General features: G+C 38.3%; 2 protein-coding genes across 4 annotated transcripts; both read right to left on the bottom strand.

Annotated features, from left to right (window-relative positions):
- Positions 1–586: 586 nt before the first annotated feature.
- Positions 587–5,334, bottom strand: LOC135618760 (UBP1-associated proteins 1C-like). The gene is made up of 8 exons (XM_065119950.1): positions 5,257–5,334; positions 5,086–5,147; positions 3,695–4,625; positions 3,514–3,588; positions 3,125–3,252; positions 1,310–1,796; positions 968–1,081; positions 587–880 (listed from the first exon to the last, which is right to left on the bottom strand). The coding sequence occupies exons 3-8, from the start codon at positions 3,779–3,781 to the stop codon at positions 809–811; spliced, it is 963 nt and encodes a 320-aa protein (XP_064976022.1). The 5' UTR covers positions 3,782–4,625; positions 5,086–5,147; positions 5,257–5,334; the 3' UTR covers positions 587–808.
- A 33-nt stretch (positions 5,335–5,367) lies between these two features.
- Positions 5,368–13,377, bottom strand: LOC103993757 (protein phosphatase 2C 50). Of its 3 annotated transcripts, XM_065119949.1 has the most exons (6): positions 12,922–13,377; positions 11,809–12,810; positions 11,314–11,694; positions 11,114–11,219; positions 5,595–5,936; positions 5,368–5,439 (listed from the first exon to the last, which is right to left on the bottom strand). In XM_065119949.1, the coding sequence occupies exons 2-6, from the start codon at positions 12,568–12,570 to the stop codon at positions 5,408–5,410; spliced, it is 1,623 nt and encodes a 540-aa protein (XP_064976021.1). In that variant the 5' UTR covers positions 12,571–12,810; positions 12,922–13,377; the 3' UTR covers positions 5,368–5,407. The 3 variants fall into 3 exon arrangements, with proteins under 3 accessions (XP_064976021.1, XP_018686013.2, XP_009412209.2); XM_018830468.2 differs by having other exon boundaries at positions 5,417–5,936; positions 12,918–13,376; XM_009413934.3 differs by having other exon boundaries at positions 5,417–5,936; positions 12,922–13,376.
- Between the last annotated feature and the right edge of the window lie 3,511 nt (positions 13,378–16,888).

Genomic DNA, 16,888 nt, shown 5'->3' with positions numbered 1-16,888 from the left:
TGAGACAACATAGAAATAAGGCCACAAGAGAGGTTCAGATCGGATGTATGGACTTGCTCACTGAACCCCTTCAAATTACCAGCCACGACCGACAGCAATGCGCTTACTGCTGACGTGTCTTCTGCACACTGGCCACTGAGGGTGAAGCGGGTTCTGAACCTCGCTTGAAATCAAAATAATAATAAAACCATATAAAAATTATTTTTAAAATTAGCATGATAGAACCATATAAAAATAACAATAAACAGCATGAAATCAAAGTTTTGAATCATGACATAGATACTGACTTCAACAAACAATTGAATCAATACCTAATACAATTAACTTAATTGATAAAAATCTTATGATCAAATATCATCTTCGGCACTTAGCTTAAGAAAATATAAATAATAAATAATAAAATACAAACCAGCATCAACCCATATCATCAGACTGATAATTTACTGACGTACAGCCTTGAGAGTATCACTTTGAGCCAACTTAAGCTCATTTGTGAACTAAGCATCCAGTAATCAATTTCCCTGTAACCTCCAGCCATGTTTCATAGTACACATTCCATGTAAACAACTTGATAAATAACATCAGAGAAACCAAATGGCTGATGCCTGATTATATAGAGAAGCTTTACCCTTTACCCTTTTTCTAAATTGTGTTTTTCTCACTTAAATCAGCAAGAATCATGACAAAAAATAGTTGCAAAGGCAAGCCTAAGTTTGAGTGCCCAACAAAAACTAGAAGCTGCAGAACCAAACTCAACACATATGATAGAGTGCAAAATTCCGACAGGCTTTCTTTGTGGCTGACGACATTAGCAATCTTTGGCTTTGATGACCAACTGGATTTTCTTGTTATCAACCACAAACCGGGAGCTTGAATTGATCTGCAAAAGAAATAAATGAAAAAGTAATGAATTGTCCAAGATGTAGGAATGAAAAAATGGGAATGGCAGATTCTTCCGAGAATTGACCTTGTTCATCAGCATCCCCCGAAGTTGTGCCTCATCTTGAGTCACACCAGACTCGTTGACCATCTTAATGACAATCTTTTGTAATTTTTTTACCTTCATTGTAAGATCTGGATTCTGCAATAGCATGTACATGTTTAAGTGCCAGTATCATCCAAAAGTGTAGCATCCTATTAAGTATATAAAGTAACATGGTAAATATTTTACAAAAACAATATTCCGAAAGTAACAGATGAATGACTACACATCATAGAATCAGCACTACTAGCAAAAGAACACTGATGTAGTCCATCTACATGAATTGTGATCCTCAACAAAAATGCGACAGTTCATAAATGCACATACCATCTTGAGGGTAGAAGTGACGAGCTTCTTCCACTTGATTTTGTGCTGGGGAAATTCTTTACTGTGGCACTGCTTATCATGATGATCTTCCACATGCTTTTTTTTGTTTGGTTGACCCTCTGCTCCTGTTTCTCTTGCTTGTATCACTTCCCCATTGCTCAAGTCATGCACATTTTTCTCATTATCTTTGGCAAAATCCTCAATTACATCATTTTTTCTCTTTCTCTTCACCGAACTTTCATTTTCAACTTCTGCAACCAACTTGGCAGTTTCTTCATCCCTAGATTCATCTGCTTTCAGAAAACCATTTGATTCAATGGATTTAGCCGATGGTTTGCCATCAGCAATCTCCGTATTTGATGTTGGTTCCACTGTTTGAGTAGATTGTTTCTGGGCCGCATGGAAGGCTCGTGCTTTTGCTCTGTGCTTCTTGCCATCGGCATGGAGTAGCAAAGTCTGCTTGCTGGTAGTATTAGTGTTGCAAAGACTGCAGATGGAAATCCAACAAAAAAAGGACTCTAAATACAGTTTTCAGAAACCGACATTCATGCACCACAATTGTGCCACAGTCATTTATAAAGAACCTGCTATTAAACAAACAAATTAGCAGAATATCTTCATAGCACATTCTATTGAAACAGCTATCCATGACTGATGAATGAAACTATGGATCTTTTTCTAGAAAAAGATAAATGGTATAACCTAATAAATGTAAGATAGTAAGCACTTTCATTTAATATTCCATTATTATCCATCTCTAAGATGAAACAGCTAAATATGATGCTCAATTCTCAACTTAGACAACATAGAAATATCCATGACTGCATATGCATGCATTGCCAAATTTTGTTGAGATTACAACAAGCACAAATTAGGCTCTGGCTGGACAGAGCTCAAAATGTGAGACACCAAGCACAATTTATATTCTGGCCAGCCATATAGAACAGCTTATGTTGATTATTATTTGCAGTGACCATTACACTCATTAGGCCTAATCTTGAGCTGAAAACCATCCACAACACAGAAACTTTTCTGTCTGTATACCAGACAGGTCAGCGACCATTATCATCTCACTAAAAGCTACGCGTATGCTGATGAAGTTTGATGTTTATCTCATCAAAGGACATGCAGAAGCAGAAACGCATGGAACAATGGATATATATGTATACATATGTGTATACACATATGTATCCATATGTATACATGTGTATATATATATACACACACTAAACCCTGATGTTCACATTAGAAAAACTGATGCAGTTTGCTTGATCTAACTGGCAAGTTGTGTGTCCCAGCAAGTAGGGCACAAATCAGCGAATAGTAGATTTGAGTTTTAAACATGAGCAAGTATCATCCAAGATGGTGATTGCATACTTCCGTATAGTCCTTGTTATCATCACATGTTACCAAAGGATAATCATCACTTCTACCTTTGCAATAGGATCCACTAAGCCACAAGTGTACCAGCTAAAACCTAGCAGTGGCCTACTACCCGTGCAAGATACGGGTGACAATCTGTTATTTATTATAATGTGTGAATAAGATTATCAAAAGAGTGGTCATAGCATATTACATTATACAAATGTCTTATCTATCCTTGTTTGGTCTCATATACACTGATGTCTAACAGTCATACTCAGCTTCAAAAGATACCACTTAAAGTTAATGATTTGATATCAATAATTTGTAACAAACCAAGTTTCAGCTTCCCAGTGATAATGAAAAGACAACAAGACAATTATTCCCACAAGAGTGCCTTAATTAAACAGCTTGTTTTATGTAAAGAGTTATTGATCGAGCATAATTGCATACCTACAGAACCAAGGGGGACGTGAAGATAAACCAACATTAACATCAACATCTGCATTTGGCTTAGGTTTGTCGGGCTTCTCTTGTGCCTTTTGGGAAGCTTTCCCCTGGTCTTTTGGACCGTATTTCTCCTGAAAGAAATCCTTGTGATGAGCTAAATGCCAACAAGATGAACAAATTTTCATATCTACATTAACAAGGACAATGACAACTGTATTTGAAGAAGAACACAAGTAATTTGTATTGCGAGGCTGCCATTCATCCCAGAGATTACAACTTTCTTAACTATACAAACAAAACACATCCGAAAAAGAACAACCAACACGAAGACAACGAAATCATAACAGATCCAATCGAAGCATGAGGGGGACGGGACGATAGCAAATACGAACCGCTTCAGATATGCACTGCGTGTGCCTCTGCACGCTCTCTTGGTCGAACGTCTTCCCGCAGTCGATGCACGAAAGCTAGAGATTATTGGCAGCAAAAACCAGATAAGAACAAGAACTCCAAACGACGCATCGATAAAAGGAGAGGGTAAGCGAACACTCGTGATCCGAGCGAGCGAGCGACCTTGTAGGCGGAGCAGATGCGGAAGTGATTCGGGAGCTTGGGCTTCTTCAGGTTCTCGCCACAGTCTTCACACTGAAACCAAACCATCCCTTCCCCCGCTCGCTCTGCTCCGTGCTTCCAAGCGGCGGGCCTTCGTGCTCTCCCTCCTCTTCGAGTCCGCTAGGGTTCACCGGTTCGCTCGGGAAGGGGGAAACCGTCCAAACCCCCACCCGGTTTAACTCATCAAATATTACGCTCGAATTTATAGCCACGCTTAAAATAAAGGCCCTTTTTTTTATTTTCAGGAAATTATGTATACATATTCTTGCAAAATATTCGGATACCGAATTTATCCCTCCAAAATTTACCCGATCTCTACCACGATTCAAATTTAAGAATTATATTATCATCTTTGACATTCGACCACTAAATTCAACGATGCTAATTTTTCTGGACCCCAATATGAACAAATTATGATAATATATTTAACATTATTTTTAAAAATATATTATATGAAACCATTTTCATAAATATTTTTTTTCTCAAACTACATACTCTGTAAGTTTCTAAAACTCCTCTTCTCTTTCTTTGATCTTAATAACTCCCATTTGTAAATCTAGATCAGCTCTAGTATGCCTTGCCTTACCGCTAAGGTCCATCAGGCATGGTTTATAGGTGAAGAACGGGTTAAGGTCAGTGAAATGAATGTTTTGAAGGCTAATACAGCTTAAGTTTGGATTACAGCATCAACTTGACATCGCCTCTACCCACGTTAAATAGCATGATTCTTAGATAGGCAGGAGAAGATAAAATAGGAGCATCCACCTGGGTATATGTATGAGTTCTTGGAAAGTGGAATCTCGAGCAGACAGTTCTATTCTACCTCTTTGAGTCGGGAAATCCTCGCTGCGAATGAATCGACTTTGAGTTCTTCCACTTGGAGGTAGGGAACCTGAAACAGAGGAAGGATGCATCACAATAAAGACGTGGAAGAAAGAAGGCCAAGGAAACTAATCACATCAATAGCACACACCAAGCAGAAGACACTTGAGAGTAATTATGCATGTTATATAGGAAATATAGTGCGCAAACCAGTACAAGTGCAAACTCTTCAGTGCCATGTACCCAATTCTATATTTAGAGGCAAACATTCTACATGTTATCTAATAATATCATCAGTCATCAGGTTCTGGAACTAGAGAACTTTTCATTACATAGCAGGTTATATTTGATAGAAAGATGAACCTAAACAGTTAGTCACAAAATGATAAGAAGCAACCATCCAAGTTCGTGCTAAAACTATAAATATAATAAATCTTAAACAGAGATTTTTTTTGTTCTGCAAGTAAATTTACTGAAATAAAGTGGAACAGGGAGCATGTGAGAGGAAAGAGTTCACAAGGAGGCATCACCAGCAGACTAAACTGAAGCCTGCTACTTTGTTGTTGATGGTCAACAAGATCAGAAGATTTACCTGAATAAAAACCAAAGGAATAATAATCAATATCCTTCTTAAAGTGGAACTTCAAGAAAAGACAAAAGATCTTGAGAGAGAAGAAACAGCAAGAGCATATCGAGAGTACCTAGCGGAGACTCTTGAACTCAGACTTGGAGCTTTGAGTGCCTCTTCCCAAAACAATATGAGCATGCAGAACTAATGTAGGGCACCGTAGGATCTCCCCCCACCTTTGGACTCGACGAAAACTTAGTTTACAATTAGTTTATGAGCCTATCTCAAGAACATGCATTTACAAGGTTCTGGCCACCTGCATTAGATATATGAACACTGGCAATGTTCTATAGTATGTATAAGGATACATCCTTTTTAGAGCCCAAAAATAAAGAAAGAGATGGGCCAAGTAATATAACCAACTAAATTCAAGTTCTCATGTACATGGTTCTTTTGTGAAGTCCAACCTACCATGTTCTGACTTGCTCTTGAACTTCCGTTGTGCTTTTAGATCCACCACAATGATGGTGATGTTGTCCTTGCTTCCTTTCTGGACAGCAAGTCTCGACAGGCACTCTGCAGCTGCTTGAGCTGCAGGATCAGTTCCTTCACCCCTTTGAGTGGCTGCTGACACCGGACCATTCTTTTTGTGCCAGAGCAAAATCCGTCTGCGGGCTACATCGCACACCTCTTCATTAGACATGACATCCCACAAGCCATCACTAGCTAGAATAAGGCATTCATCCTCTCTTGCTCGTGGGACAATTGTAACTTCCGGTTCTGGAATAATCCATGGTTTCAAGTATCGGTCCCCTGCACACAGCAGCTCCATTAATCACTATAATTATGATTTTAATATATGTACACACAAAAAAAGAACATGTTGCCAGTTTAGACATTAAAATTAAACAGACTGATGAATACTCTTAGATCCAGAAACTTAGTAATCTTATGAACCGGGATTTTGGCAGCCTAAGTACAAGTTTTCTTCTCAAGTGAAATATGCAATTATAAAATCTGTACATGTTCGCATTATGAATGATATTCATAAAATATTGCAACCTAATTTCAGAACCACAACTCAGGGATCAGTATCAATGTAACCAATCCAGGACCTAATTCATATTAATAATTTTAACTTGTTCAAATGCTGTTCCAAGACACTTTGAGGTCAGAGAAGAAGGAAAACATAACTGAAACTGCAAAAAAGTTTTGCCTATATTTGGAATGCCCCACAAACAATGAACAACCTTAACATGCGATGAACATAAGAACACCAGGTGCCACCTTTCAGCGTAGGTAAATATAAAAGTGTTCGGTCATATGAATCACCAAATGCTAACATTACCAAGAAATTATTCCAAGAGAGATGGGTCTATGTAATCGAGGGGAAAAATGTTTCACAGAAACTTGCACGTTCTTTGTCACACTCCAGACACAAGAAAGCAGCACATTGGAATATGAGCAACCAGGGTTTTTTGGTCATGCATGACAAAGTGTAACAGGTTTCAGTTATGAGTAAAGAAAACAAATAGGAAAACAAAATCTATGAAGTCCAATGTAAAAAATAACAAGAAGGTTCAATAGCCATACATTATTAGTGAGTCAAGGAAGCTTGTGAATATAGCAGGGTACCTTCTTTCCCATATGAGGTGTCATATTTTCATGACAAAAACATGAGGCCCAAAGGCTCAGATCAAAGCAGAGAATAATACATGAGACACAACACAATACTCGCCCTTCATCCACTAGTTTTGATAATTATCAGCTGGTGCTATATCCTTTGCTTTCATACATACCTGCAATCGGCTGTGTTGTTGTAAAAATAAGGAGTTCCAATAGTCTCCCATCAGTATTAAGTTGAGGAAGCTTTAGGTTGTAAGCAAGATAGCTCCCCTTTCCAAGTGAGGTGACTTTTCTAGGGACACAAGCATCCAACCCATAGGACAAGTCAAAGGTGGCCTGCCTCACACACAGGACACAACACAACTATCGACCCATGTCTCCCAATTTCATCATTATCATAACCAACTGGTAGTAGTGCTGTGCTTAAGTTAGTTAATTGACCGTCAATCAGGCTTTAAATGAGTTCAGGTAGGCAAGTAGATACCAAAGCCAAAATCATGCTCGAATTCATGTACCTAGATAATAGTTTGTGCAACCCATTACCCGACCAGTTGTCACTGTTAATACGAGGTATGATGGTAGCAGGTCGGATCTTCTTACTTTCTCTAGGTACCCAAGTCTAACCAACCTGTTTAAACCATTTATGTACACCGTAATCGAGTATGGGAAGGGTTTTTGTATCCTTTAATTTGGTTTAGGATGGGTTAATACAGCACTCTAGGTACCCCAGTGACCAAGTCGGGTTTGGGTTTTGGTTTCTAGATGATTAGCTTGGGAAAAGTTCATGAGCAACTGATCCGCTGCCTGTAGTGGTGTTTGCAGATAGATCTTAAGATATACCTGAATAAATTTTTAACCTGCTTATGCACAGCCAGATTGTAGGAGTCCTCATATGTAAATTTTATGTTTAAGAATTTGAGACAAAGAAATTACAGTTTGTTGCTAACTATTACATTTAGAGAGGAAAAATAAAACAACTAGATTAGGTGCCTAGTTGCATACTAAAATACATCTAACAATAAGAAGAGTACATGCCATCTGAAGATTTCACAAGAAATGAAAAACAGATTATCTATCGGTTCTACACAATCCACAGAAACCAGAAGCACATCACATGTCTCTTTTGTTCATAGCCTGAAAAACGAGTTACCAGTTTACCTGGCAGTAACTCGTGTGTCAATTTAGTACATGGATGAGTTGCTGGTTCCACTATGGCCAGTGTCCCCAACAGTAGCTGCTAGGCTGTTTTTACTTGTAAGTACAAAAACTAGTTAAGATAAATCCAGACATGACTTAATAACCATGATATCTTTGTTCCCACAAGCTCATTCATGCCCTATAAACCAAGGTGACTATTATGATATTGAAGAAAGGAAAATAAATTTCATCCGAGCATAAAGGTGATTATATTTCTGTTAGCTAGTAGATGCATGAGGTTTGAGAATGTACATACCTAGTGTTTAGGATTATTTAAAAGCTAAAAAAAAAGGTAAAATAAGGGATCATTATCGTTATATTACTATTTTGTTGAGAATTGATTCATGGTGATTATCTAGTTAGTTGCCATGTTCTAAGTAGTTATAGGCATGTTCTAATTAGTGGCCCATGATCTAGAAGTTATAGGGTAGTTCATACACCTAACTCAATCATGGGTGAAATGGCGGAGTGAGGTAGTTACCAGTGCCACTAGGTCCCATAAATAAAACCATAGTTCATGAAGCAAGGTAGTATGTGTGCACTTGGGAATGTCTTTATTCTGTTTTTTTCGTTTCCTTGCTCCTCTATCCCCAACATTTGTGGTATCAAAACTAAGTTTCAATCTAAACTCGACATTATGACTTTCAATGGCAATTCCATGTCTTAACTCCTTGTTATCATCTTCTCGGACAAATGCTATGAATTTTGGAGCATCAAGATGAAACTCTATTCAAGTTTCAGGATCTTTGGGACTTAATAGAGAATGGATATGCAGATCCAGATAAAGAAACCAGGCTGAGAGAGAATAGAAAGAATGACTCAAAAGCATTGTTCTTCTTTCAACAAGTTGTACATGAGACAATCTTCTCAAAAATTTCAACAACGACAACCTCAAAGTAAACTTGGTTGATACTTCAAAATGGATTTTAAGGCTCATCAAGGGTGATTACGGTAAAACTTCAAACCCTTTGTCGTGAGTTTGAAATTTTGTTCATGAAAAGCAACGAATCGGTGCAATATTTTCTTTCTCGAGTGACTAAAATTGTTAGTCAAATGAAATTTTATGATGAACATCTTCATGATCATATAATTGTTGCAAAAGTTTTGAGAAGTTTAACTCTAAAATTTAATAATGTTATTGCCGTAATTGAGGAGTTAAAAGATTTATTCATATTTTTATTTGATAAACTAATGGGTTCCTTGTAAGCACATAAAGTAAAGTTGAACAGGTCACTTGAAAAAAGTGAAGAAAAAGCATTTAAGTTAAGGGGGAGTCTTCCATTTCAAAAGAAAATAAAAAATTAATAGGAAGAGGACGTGGCAGAAGAGGATTTCGTGGTAAAAAAAATGGAATAGGAAGAGGAAGAGAGCACTTTGATGGACATGATGAACAAAAGCAATCAAATTATGATAAAAAAAACTAAAAGAGTTGAATTCAATGTCACTATTGTAAAAAGTTTGATCACATGAAAGTAGATTGTTGGACAATTAATAGATGATGGATATTCAGTTATATTTGATGGTGGTTCATACACTATTAAAGATAAAAAATTTGGTTTGATTACAGTAAATATTTGCATGACGCAAAGCAAGATGTTTCCACTTGATATTTCAAATATTGAAATGTATGCACTTGATACAACTCAAAAGAATGAGTCTAATTTATAACATTTAAGATATTGATAAATTAACATTAAGGGTTTAAGGTTTTTAAATAAAAAAGAAACGATTTTCGGATTGTCCAAAATTAATACACTTAATGTATGTGAAGGATGCATTTATAACAAACAAAGTAAGAAATTATTTCCTATTAGAAAAGCATGGAGAGCATCTAATTGTCTTGAATTAATTTACGATGACTTATGTGGACCTATAAATATAAAATCACTTGGTGGAAATCGATATTTTCTATTATTTACTAATGATTATAGCTGCATGAGTTGGGTATATTTTCTGAAATTAAAATATGAAACATTTGATAATTTTTAAAAATTCAAGGCACTTGTTAAAAAGCAAAGTGGTAGAAGCATAAAGGCACTTCGGACAGATAGAGATGGTGAATTTTTATCTAATGAGTTTAATTCTTGTTGTGAAGAAAATTATATTCGTAGGAAATTGACAACACCATATATACCGGAGCAAAATGGTGCAGTTGAACGTAAGAATCGAACTATAATTGAAATAATAAGAAGTTTACTTAAAGGAAAGCATCTTCCAAATCAGTTTTGGGCAGAAGCAATTACAACAATAGTTTATTTGTTGAATATTCATCAACAAAAGTTGTTACGAATCAAACTTCTTTTAAGGCTTGGTATGATATGAAGCCAAGTGTAAGCCATCTAAGAACTTTTGGTTGTATTGCTTATGCTTTGATAAATTCACAAAACCATCACAAGCTTGATGAAAAATCTGAAAAATATATCTTAATTGGTTATTCCTTACAATCCAAAGCATATCGATTGTATAATCCTGTTAGTGGCAAAGTTATTATTAACAGAAATGTTGTATTTGATGAAAAGACAAGTTGGAATTGGGAGACTAATGAAGGTAAAACACAAATTCTAAATAATGAGCTCTAAACAAAGCCATAACGGAAATATTTTGTTTTTTCGTTTCCTTGCTCCTCCATCCTCAACATATTTTGTCTACTTTTCTAAGGTAAAGGGTTCTCATAATGCAGGGGTTGCTAACTAAATATATATGTTTAACTCATGCTAGACTCTGAACTTTGAGCTCTAAACAAAGGATACTTGTTCACCCTGACCACAAAAGTGTCATGATATTAATCATTAATATCTCCCTTAAATACTAAAATGCCTGTAATTTTCACCCAATACAAAAATTACAAAGGTGCCCTCTTCCCTCAAATAGACAAAAGTGACTTTTGTTGTTAACTAATAATCTGATATAAAATATATAGAAACTTTGGTAATATATTTGAAATCATCCATTGCATGGACAAGCTATCGATGGGCTTATTCAACTGTATATCTTTTGAAGCCTACATTCTGTTACCGCTATTCCGATGCATTGTATACAGCAATGGAATTTAATAAACATGATCATCGACAATTTGGAAATAGACCAAGCCAATTGTTATGGAAAGGTAAACTTAATGAGTCAACTCCATTGCCACTAAAACATTTCTAGGAGAGACAGACACATACCAATTGAACGTGACATGGCAAGCACACCAAATACACGATATCCATTCCACTGTATGACCTTGCCACCCTGAGCCTCAATCCTTGCATACTCATCTTCCCTGTTAGGCTGAAACATAAAGTAGAATATGGTATTGTAGTAGAGTAAATTATCAGAAAGATCTAGGAGATCCATACCATTAAAATTTAAAATTTAATCTTACTTTATGATCAACTGATAGAGGTATGGGTTGCTTTCCACGGCAAAGCACTGCCCTCGAATCCCCACAGTTAGCAATGATAATGTGTGATGGGCAAACAACAGCAACCACAGCTGTCGATCCTACAGTCTCCGGAGCAACAGCTTCTATTAGTACATTACGGCAAAGCATGTCACCTTCACTTTGTGCTTCAGCTGTGCTTCCCATATTCCCTCTGCTTTCTTTTCCTCCAACCTGATCATCAACTTTCTGGAAGCAATCAACAAATGCTTTCTCCCAGTGTTTCTTCCAATCACTACGACTAGTGCCTCCCAAATGTTTAGCCAAATTTTCCAATTGTTCCATCAACACAAGATGGAGTCGCTCACGACAGTAGTTAGCAACCTACAATATTAGACAACAGGCCATATAAGAGCCCAACAGACTTTACAGTTTCCACACAAGAGCTTCAACAGCAATCAGCAATAGAAGTGAATGTTTTAACCAAAATGAGAGTACCTGGGCACCCCCATGACCATCATAGACCCCAAAGAAGTGCAACGGTGTGCGGATTACATCTGGGTCTAGCCCATCCATGGATTGATCACCAATCAGCATCCAAAGTGGGACTTCAAAGAAATAAGGCACCACAACCACAGCATCCTCCATCTCTGGTCGTCGCCCACAAATTGTTATGAATCCCCAAAGTGGTAATCTTTCCATCAAAAACAAGCTCCGCAAATGGCTGCCATCTCCACTCCGACTGCTTTCTGGGTTTCCAAGCTCGATGACAGATGGTGTGGTCACATTCAAGCTTACAGGTAGTGGGTTGACACCCAGCTCCCACGAAGCTGGCCCTGGTACAGCATTACCATGGACTGTTCCTGCGTCCATGGATGAAGGTGTCCCCATCTCACCAGAAGAGTCAGAAATCGAGAACTCATCAATCGCACAGCTTAAATTGCTGCTGTCGCTAACGACAGAACTAGAGCTTCCGACGGACATTTCAGGCTCGATGGATGACGGATCCTCCTCATCACTCCCCGGGATCGTGCGGACCTCCAGATCATCCCCGTCTTCCTCCAAAGCCGCCGCCACTGGCGCCATCACCTCAGTTTGCTCAACATCCGCGGCCGAACCAGAACCCGATGCCGGCATGGGATTGGAAGGCAGGTCCTCAGTTTCGGCGCTACGCTTGCGACGAGCACCCTCCACGGGGGAATCGCAGAGCGAACTGCCTACCTGCAGTGGCAAAGCAAGCGCGGGAGGCATCTCATCCATCAACTTCCCCTCTCCCCCCGAGTGCCGTGGTCGCGGTGATGAAGCCAATGACTACGAGAAGCAGCGCGCGTCGACCTCACGAGAAGTCACGCGCACATCCTAACTTTGCTCAAGGTCAACCCCGTCCACCGCGGCCTCGTCGCTCTCGAATCGTCTCCGGCCGAGAAGGTTCACGGGTTTCACAGCTCTGCCTCCCGTGCCCTAAAGACCTCGACAACAACATCCAACCAACCCCCTTGCCTGGATCAGAGGAAGGAAGAAGGAAATCAAGGAAGCCTAGGAATTAGCTTAATCAGCCAACAAGAAAAAGAGAAAACGAAACAAACAAGTCATGGCAGTCTCCCTACTCACTCAGGGCATTCCACAGCACGTAGCAGGCAAAATTGCGAGGATGAAACGGTTTGATGCTATGTAGATATATATGCACCAAATAATCTCACCAAACTGCCAGAAAAATAGAAAGAATGGGGACGAAGGCGGGTCCAGAATCAAGGGGAGATTTGGGGCGTCACAGGAAAAATCGAGCAAATGATGGGGGCTTTTCTTTTGCTCCCTCAATCCGAGTTCCATGGATCTGATGGTAGCTCCATTGCCTCCATGATTGCAAGCGGATGAGGAGGAAGGAAAAGGAAGCAAGGAGACGACTCCACTACCCACTCTTTCCGGGAAGCGGAGGGATTATTACACGAGGAGGAGGAAGAACGAGATGGAGCTACGGGAAGTGGTGTGAGTGGAAGGAAGCACCGCTCTCTGGGAAGATTCCTGGAGAGAGACGAGAGGGAAGGAGGCGGGCGAGGGGGGACAGGTGTTGGGTTTCGACGGGGGTATCACGAGACTCGTGGATTAGCTGCTTCGTCGCCGACGCCCTCCCGACAAAGAGGTGGTCCGGAAGCTCGAGCCCATCTGAGGCACCAATAAGGAAGCGATTCGTGGTCGTCCGAACCTGCTTCGTGAAGCGCACCCTTCGACTTCCCATCAGCGGCAGGCACTCACCAACACGTGTCCCATCTGGCAACTTCATGGGGCCCCACGACAAGGTGAGAACTAGCGCGCTCATCCTTCGACACGTGGGTCGCACCGGCACGCCGTGAGTTCCCGCCGTCGGATGCTAGATATTTCTGGACCCCGTGGGCCCCGTCCCTCCTCAGGTCCTTCCCCCCACTTATGCCGAACGCGTGGCCTGGATAATGATAACTACTTGGCCGAATCGGATCCGATGCTCGGCCCGGTCGGACGAACGCGGGTGCGGTCGCTTGCTCTCCGCCGCGGTGACCCGAGCCCCGAGGGGGCCGCACTCAACGGCGCTGTCGCGGTTAATGTGGTTATCGGTTGGGACAGCGACGGCGCGTGTCAGCGCACGTGAAACGTAGGTTTTTGAGCTGGTCCGGCGGGGGGGAAGCGGCTCTCGTGGTCGAACCGGAACACGCCACGCCACCCGACGTCAAGCATCTGACGTCACCGACGAACCCATGACAAAGGGCAGAAAAAGACCCTTCAATCCCCTGAACATTTGAAGCGCTGTTTGACCCAGATGAATCACCCTGAAAATATTCCGGGGTACGTACTGAGTCAATCAAGTTCATCAACTTTAAATGCGTCGTTTAGTAATACGAGTTGGCTTTTGTATGCAATGCTTTAGGTAAAATAAGGAGAAATGTCTGTAAATCCGAACAATTAAAGTATCACTTGAGTCGACACGTTTCGTAATGATGTGTGACATTAGATTGATTACTTTGAGAGATCGAAAGAGTGGTCGAGTAATCCGACAAGACATCGCTGTTGCTCGAGTATGAAGCAAACTGGCGTCCAATGAGTATAACGTTTTTTTAGATAGCATGCCTAATGTAGTGAATGTGAAGGATCATCTGAATCGTTGTTTTGAGATACATGGGTTGACCAGCTGCAGCCACCGGAGGTCGCGAATTTTAAGTGTATAATTATGTATAATTAAATATATTAAGTTGTTATTTTTATTAGCTAAAATTAAAGTGATTTAATTAAAATAAAATTATTTGACTAAAGGACATAATTATTATGAAAATTAATTGTATGGATATCATATTTCTAACTTAATGACGAAATAAGTTAGGAATATAAAACTCTTGAGACATAATTATAAATTCATCAATTATGAATATAATCATAATTGTAGATTCATCAGTTATGATTGTAAATAAGGTTATGGTCCCCGGTTGCAGTATCGAATGAAATTTCTCTTCACCCGTCAAAGAGAAATATAATCTAAAGCTCTTAAGGATACTCTGTAATTGAAAAATCAAATCACTGATTAATTCAGAAAATACTCTAATAGATTCATCATGTACATTTCTGTGTTAATATGATTATTAATTATTGTAGGATTTCATACATATTATAGTGGATTTGAAACATTCTGAAATCTTATTTTGGATCTATAAAGCATGTGTTTTTAATCAAAATTCGATTTTGATTCTATAAAATAATTATTTTATTCATATTTGATATGTTAAAAAAATCAACAATTTGTATCAGAGCCATCATACAATGATTGATGAATATCTAAACTTGTTTTTCATGTATTTTAATGATGTTTTCATTAGTATTTTGGAGTGATTTGGTTCTATCACCATTAGAAAAGATGAAGGTTTAATGTAATCATGCCATAACATGCTTCACATTCAAGCCTTTTTCTCGTGTTATATCACTTTAATTATGAGATATCTTTTTCTCTAATGTATTTTCTTATTCATCAATATGCAAATTCATTTTTTGCATTGCAAGGCATAAATTTCCTAAATTTTCTTTAGATTTTATCTAAAGTTACATATTATGTTGGTTTAATTGTGTTGTTACAATATGCAAATTTAATATCGATGTAATATTATGTTGGTTTAATTATGTTATTGCAATATATAAATTTAATTAATAATAATGTTATTATAATATTATATTGGTTTAAACATAATATTAGTTTTATAAAGTTATTTGTTGACATAAATTGAATGGTTTACCTGCATTACATATTTTAGTCAACAAATTAAGATCAAACCAATTTGATTAATATGTTTTGAATTCAATTAGTGATTGTTTAATATTAGATTGAGTAATTTAATGTATGAAGTCATCAAAGTGACCTTTCATATATAATATTTTTCATAAAAATATTAAATATATTATGTATTTACATCCATGCGGTAATTACCCAATCCAAATGAAGGTTAATGACTAGTAGGATTTTATACGTACTTGTAATGATAAATACGTGACAATTATAAAATTATATATGTAAATGATAAATCAATCCAAAGAAGGATTTATCATTTAACATGCTTTATTATCAGTATTTGATCATTACAACGAGACTATCACTAACAATTAATATTGAAGTCCAAAGACAAGATATTAATGTTGCACTCGGTATCTTGAGTTGGGTTAAATCATTATTTGAATTTACTTGGGTATAACGTTTTCTAGATAGCATGGCTAATCCAGTGAAGGTGAAGGATCATCTGAATCGTTGTGTTTGAGATACGTGGGTTGACCATATATCCGCTTTATCGGGTGTTGACTATAAGCCCGAAGTATCGGGTTGATGTATCGTTTTCTTTGTTTCGGCGCTGGTCCCTTGCAAGTGCGCAGCTACAGCCACCGGAGGCTGCCACAGTCGAGAGAGTTCACGATCAAAGGCATATATGCTAGATGAGGATAGGCTCTCGGGCGATGGTGGCATGAGGGTCGACTGGTCCCCGTCGTCCTCAGCGTCGTCGACAGCCGACGGTGGCTCATGCATTTCAAATCACAGGGCTTGGGGTGAAATATTATGTGAACTCACGCGCTCCGAGTGTAAGTATATTATGTGAACTGATCAATGGGAAAATGATCAACTCTAACTTCAATCGAGCAAGCGTCCGTAGCGACACCGAGTATCACTCCTCCACCTCAAATGGGCTCGATTATTTGTGACACTCATCAACACATACGAAGATAAAAAAATGATTACACAATAATTGATTTATATTTAATACCTAAACATTGATTTGCAGTGATATACTAGACTCTCTTACCAAAAGTTAAAAGTCGAAACATCAATTAATATATTTTGAAGATGTCAATTAATTGAGAAATACTTGGATGGTATATTGTAATATCTTAGCTTCGAATCTCACTTTTATCACTTATAATTTATCAAAAAAATATTATTATATATATTTTTAAGTTTTTATGATTAGATATTTTATTGATCGAGCATAAAAATTTAAAAAATGAGGTTAATAAAGAAAATTATTAATTTATAGATTTATTTAGGTATATTTATGTTCATTTGATTATGATTATATTT

Source organism: Musa acuminata, chromosome BXJ2-8 (assembly GCF_036884655.1).
Source record: "Musa acuminata AAA Group cultivar baxijiao chromosome BXJ2-8, Cavendish_Baxijiao_AAA, whole genome shotgun sequence".
NCBI lineage: Eukaryota > Viridiplantae > Streptophyta > Magnoliopsida > Zingiberales > Musaceae > Musa > Musa acuminata.
The sequence above is the reverse complement of the archived record's forward strand: the minus strand, read 5'-3'. Positions and strand labels throughout refer to the sequence as shown.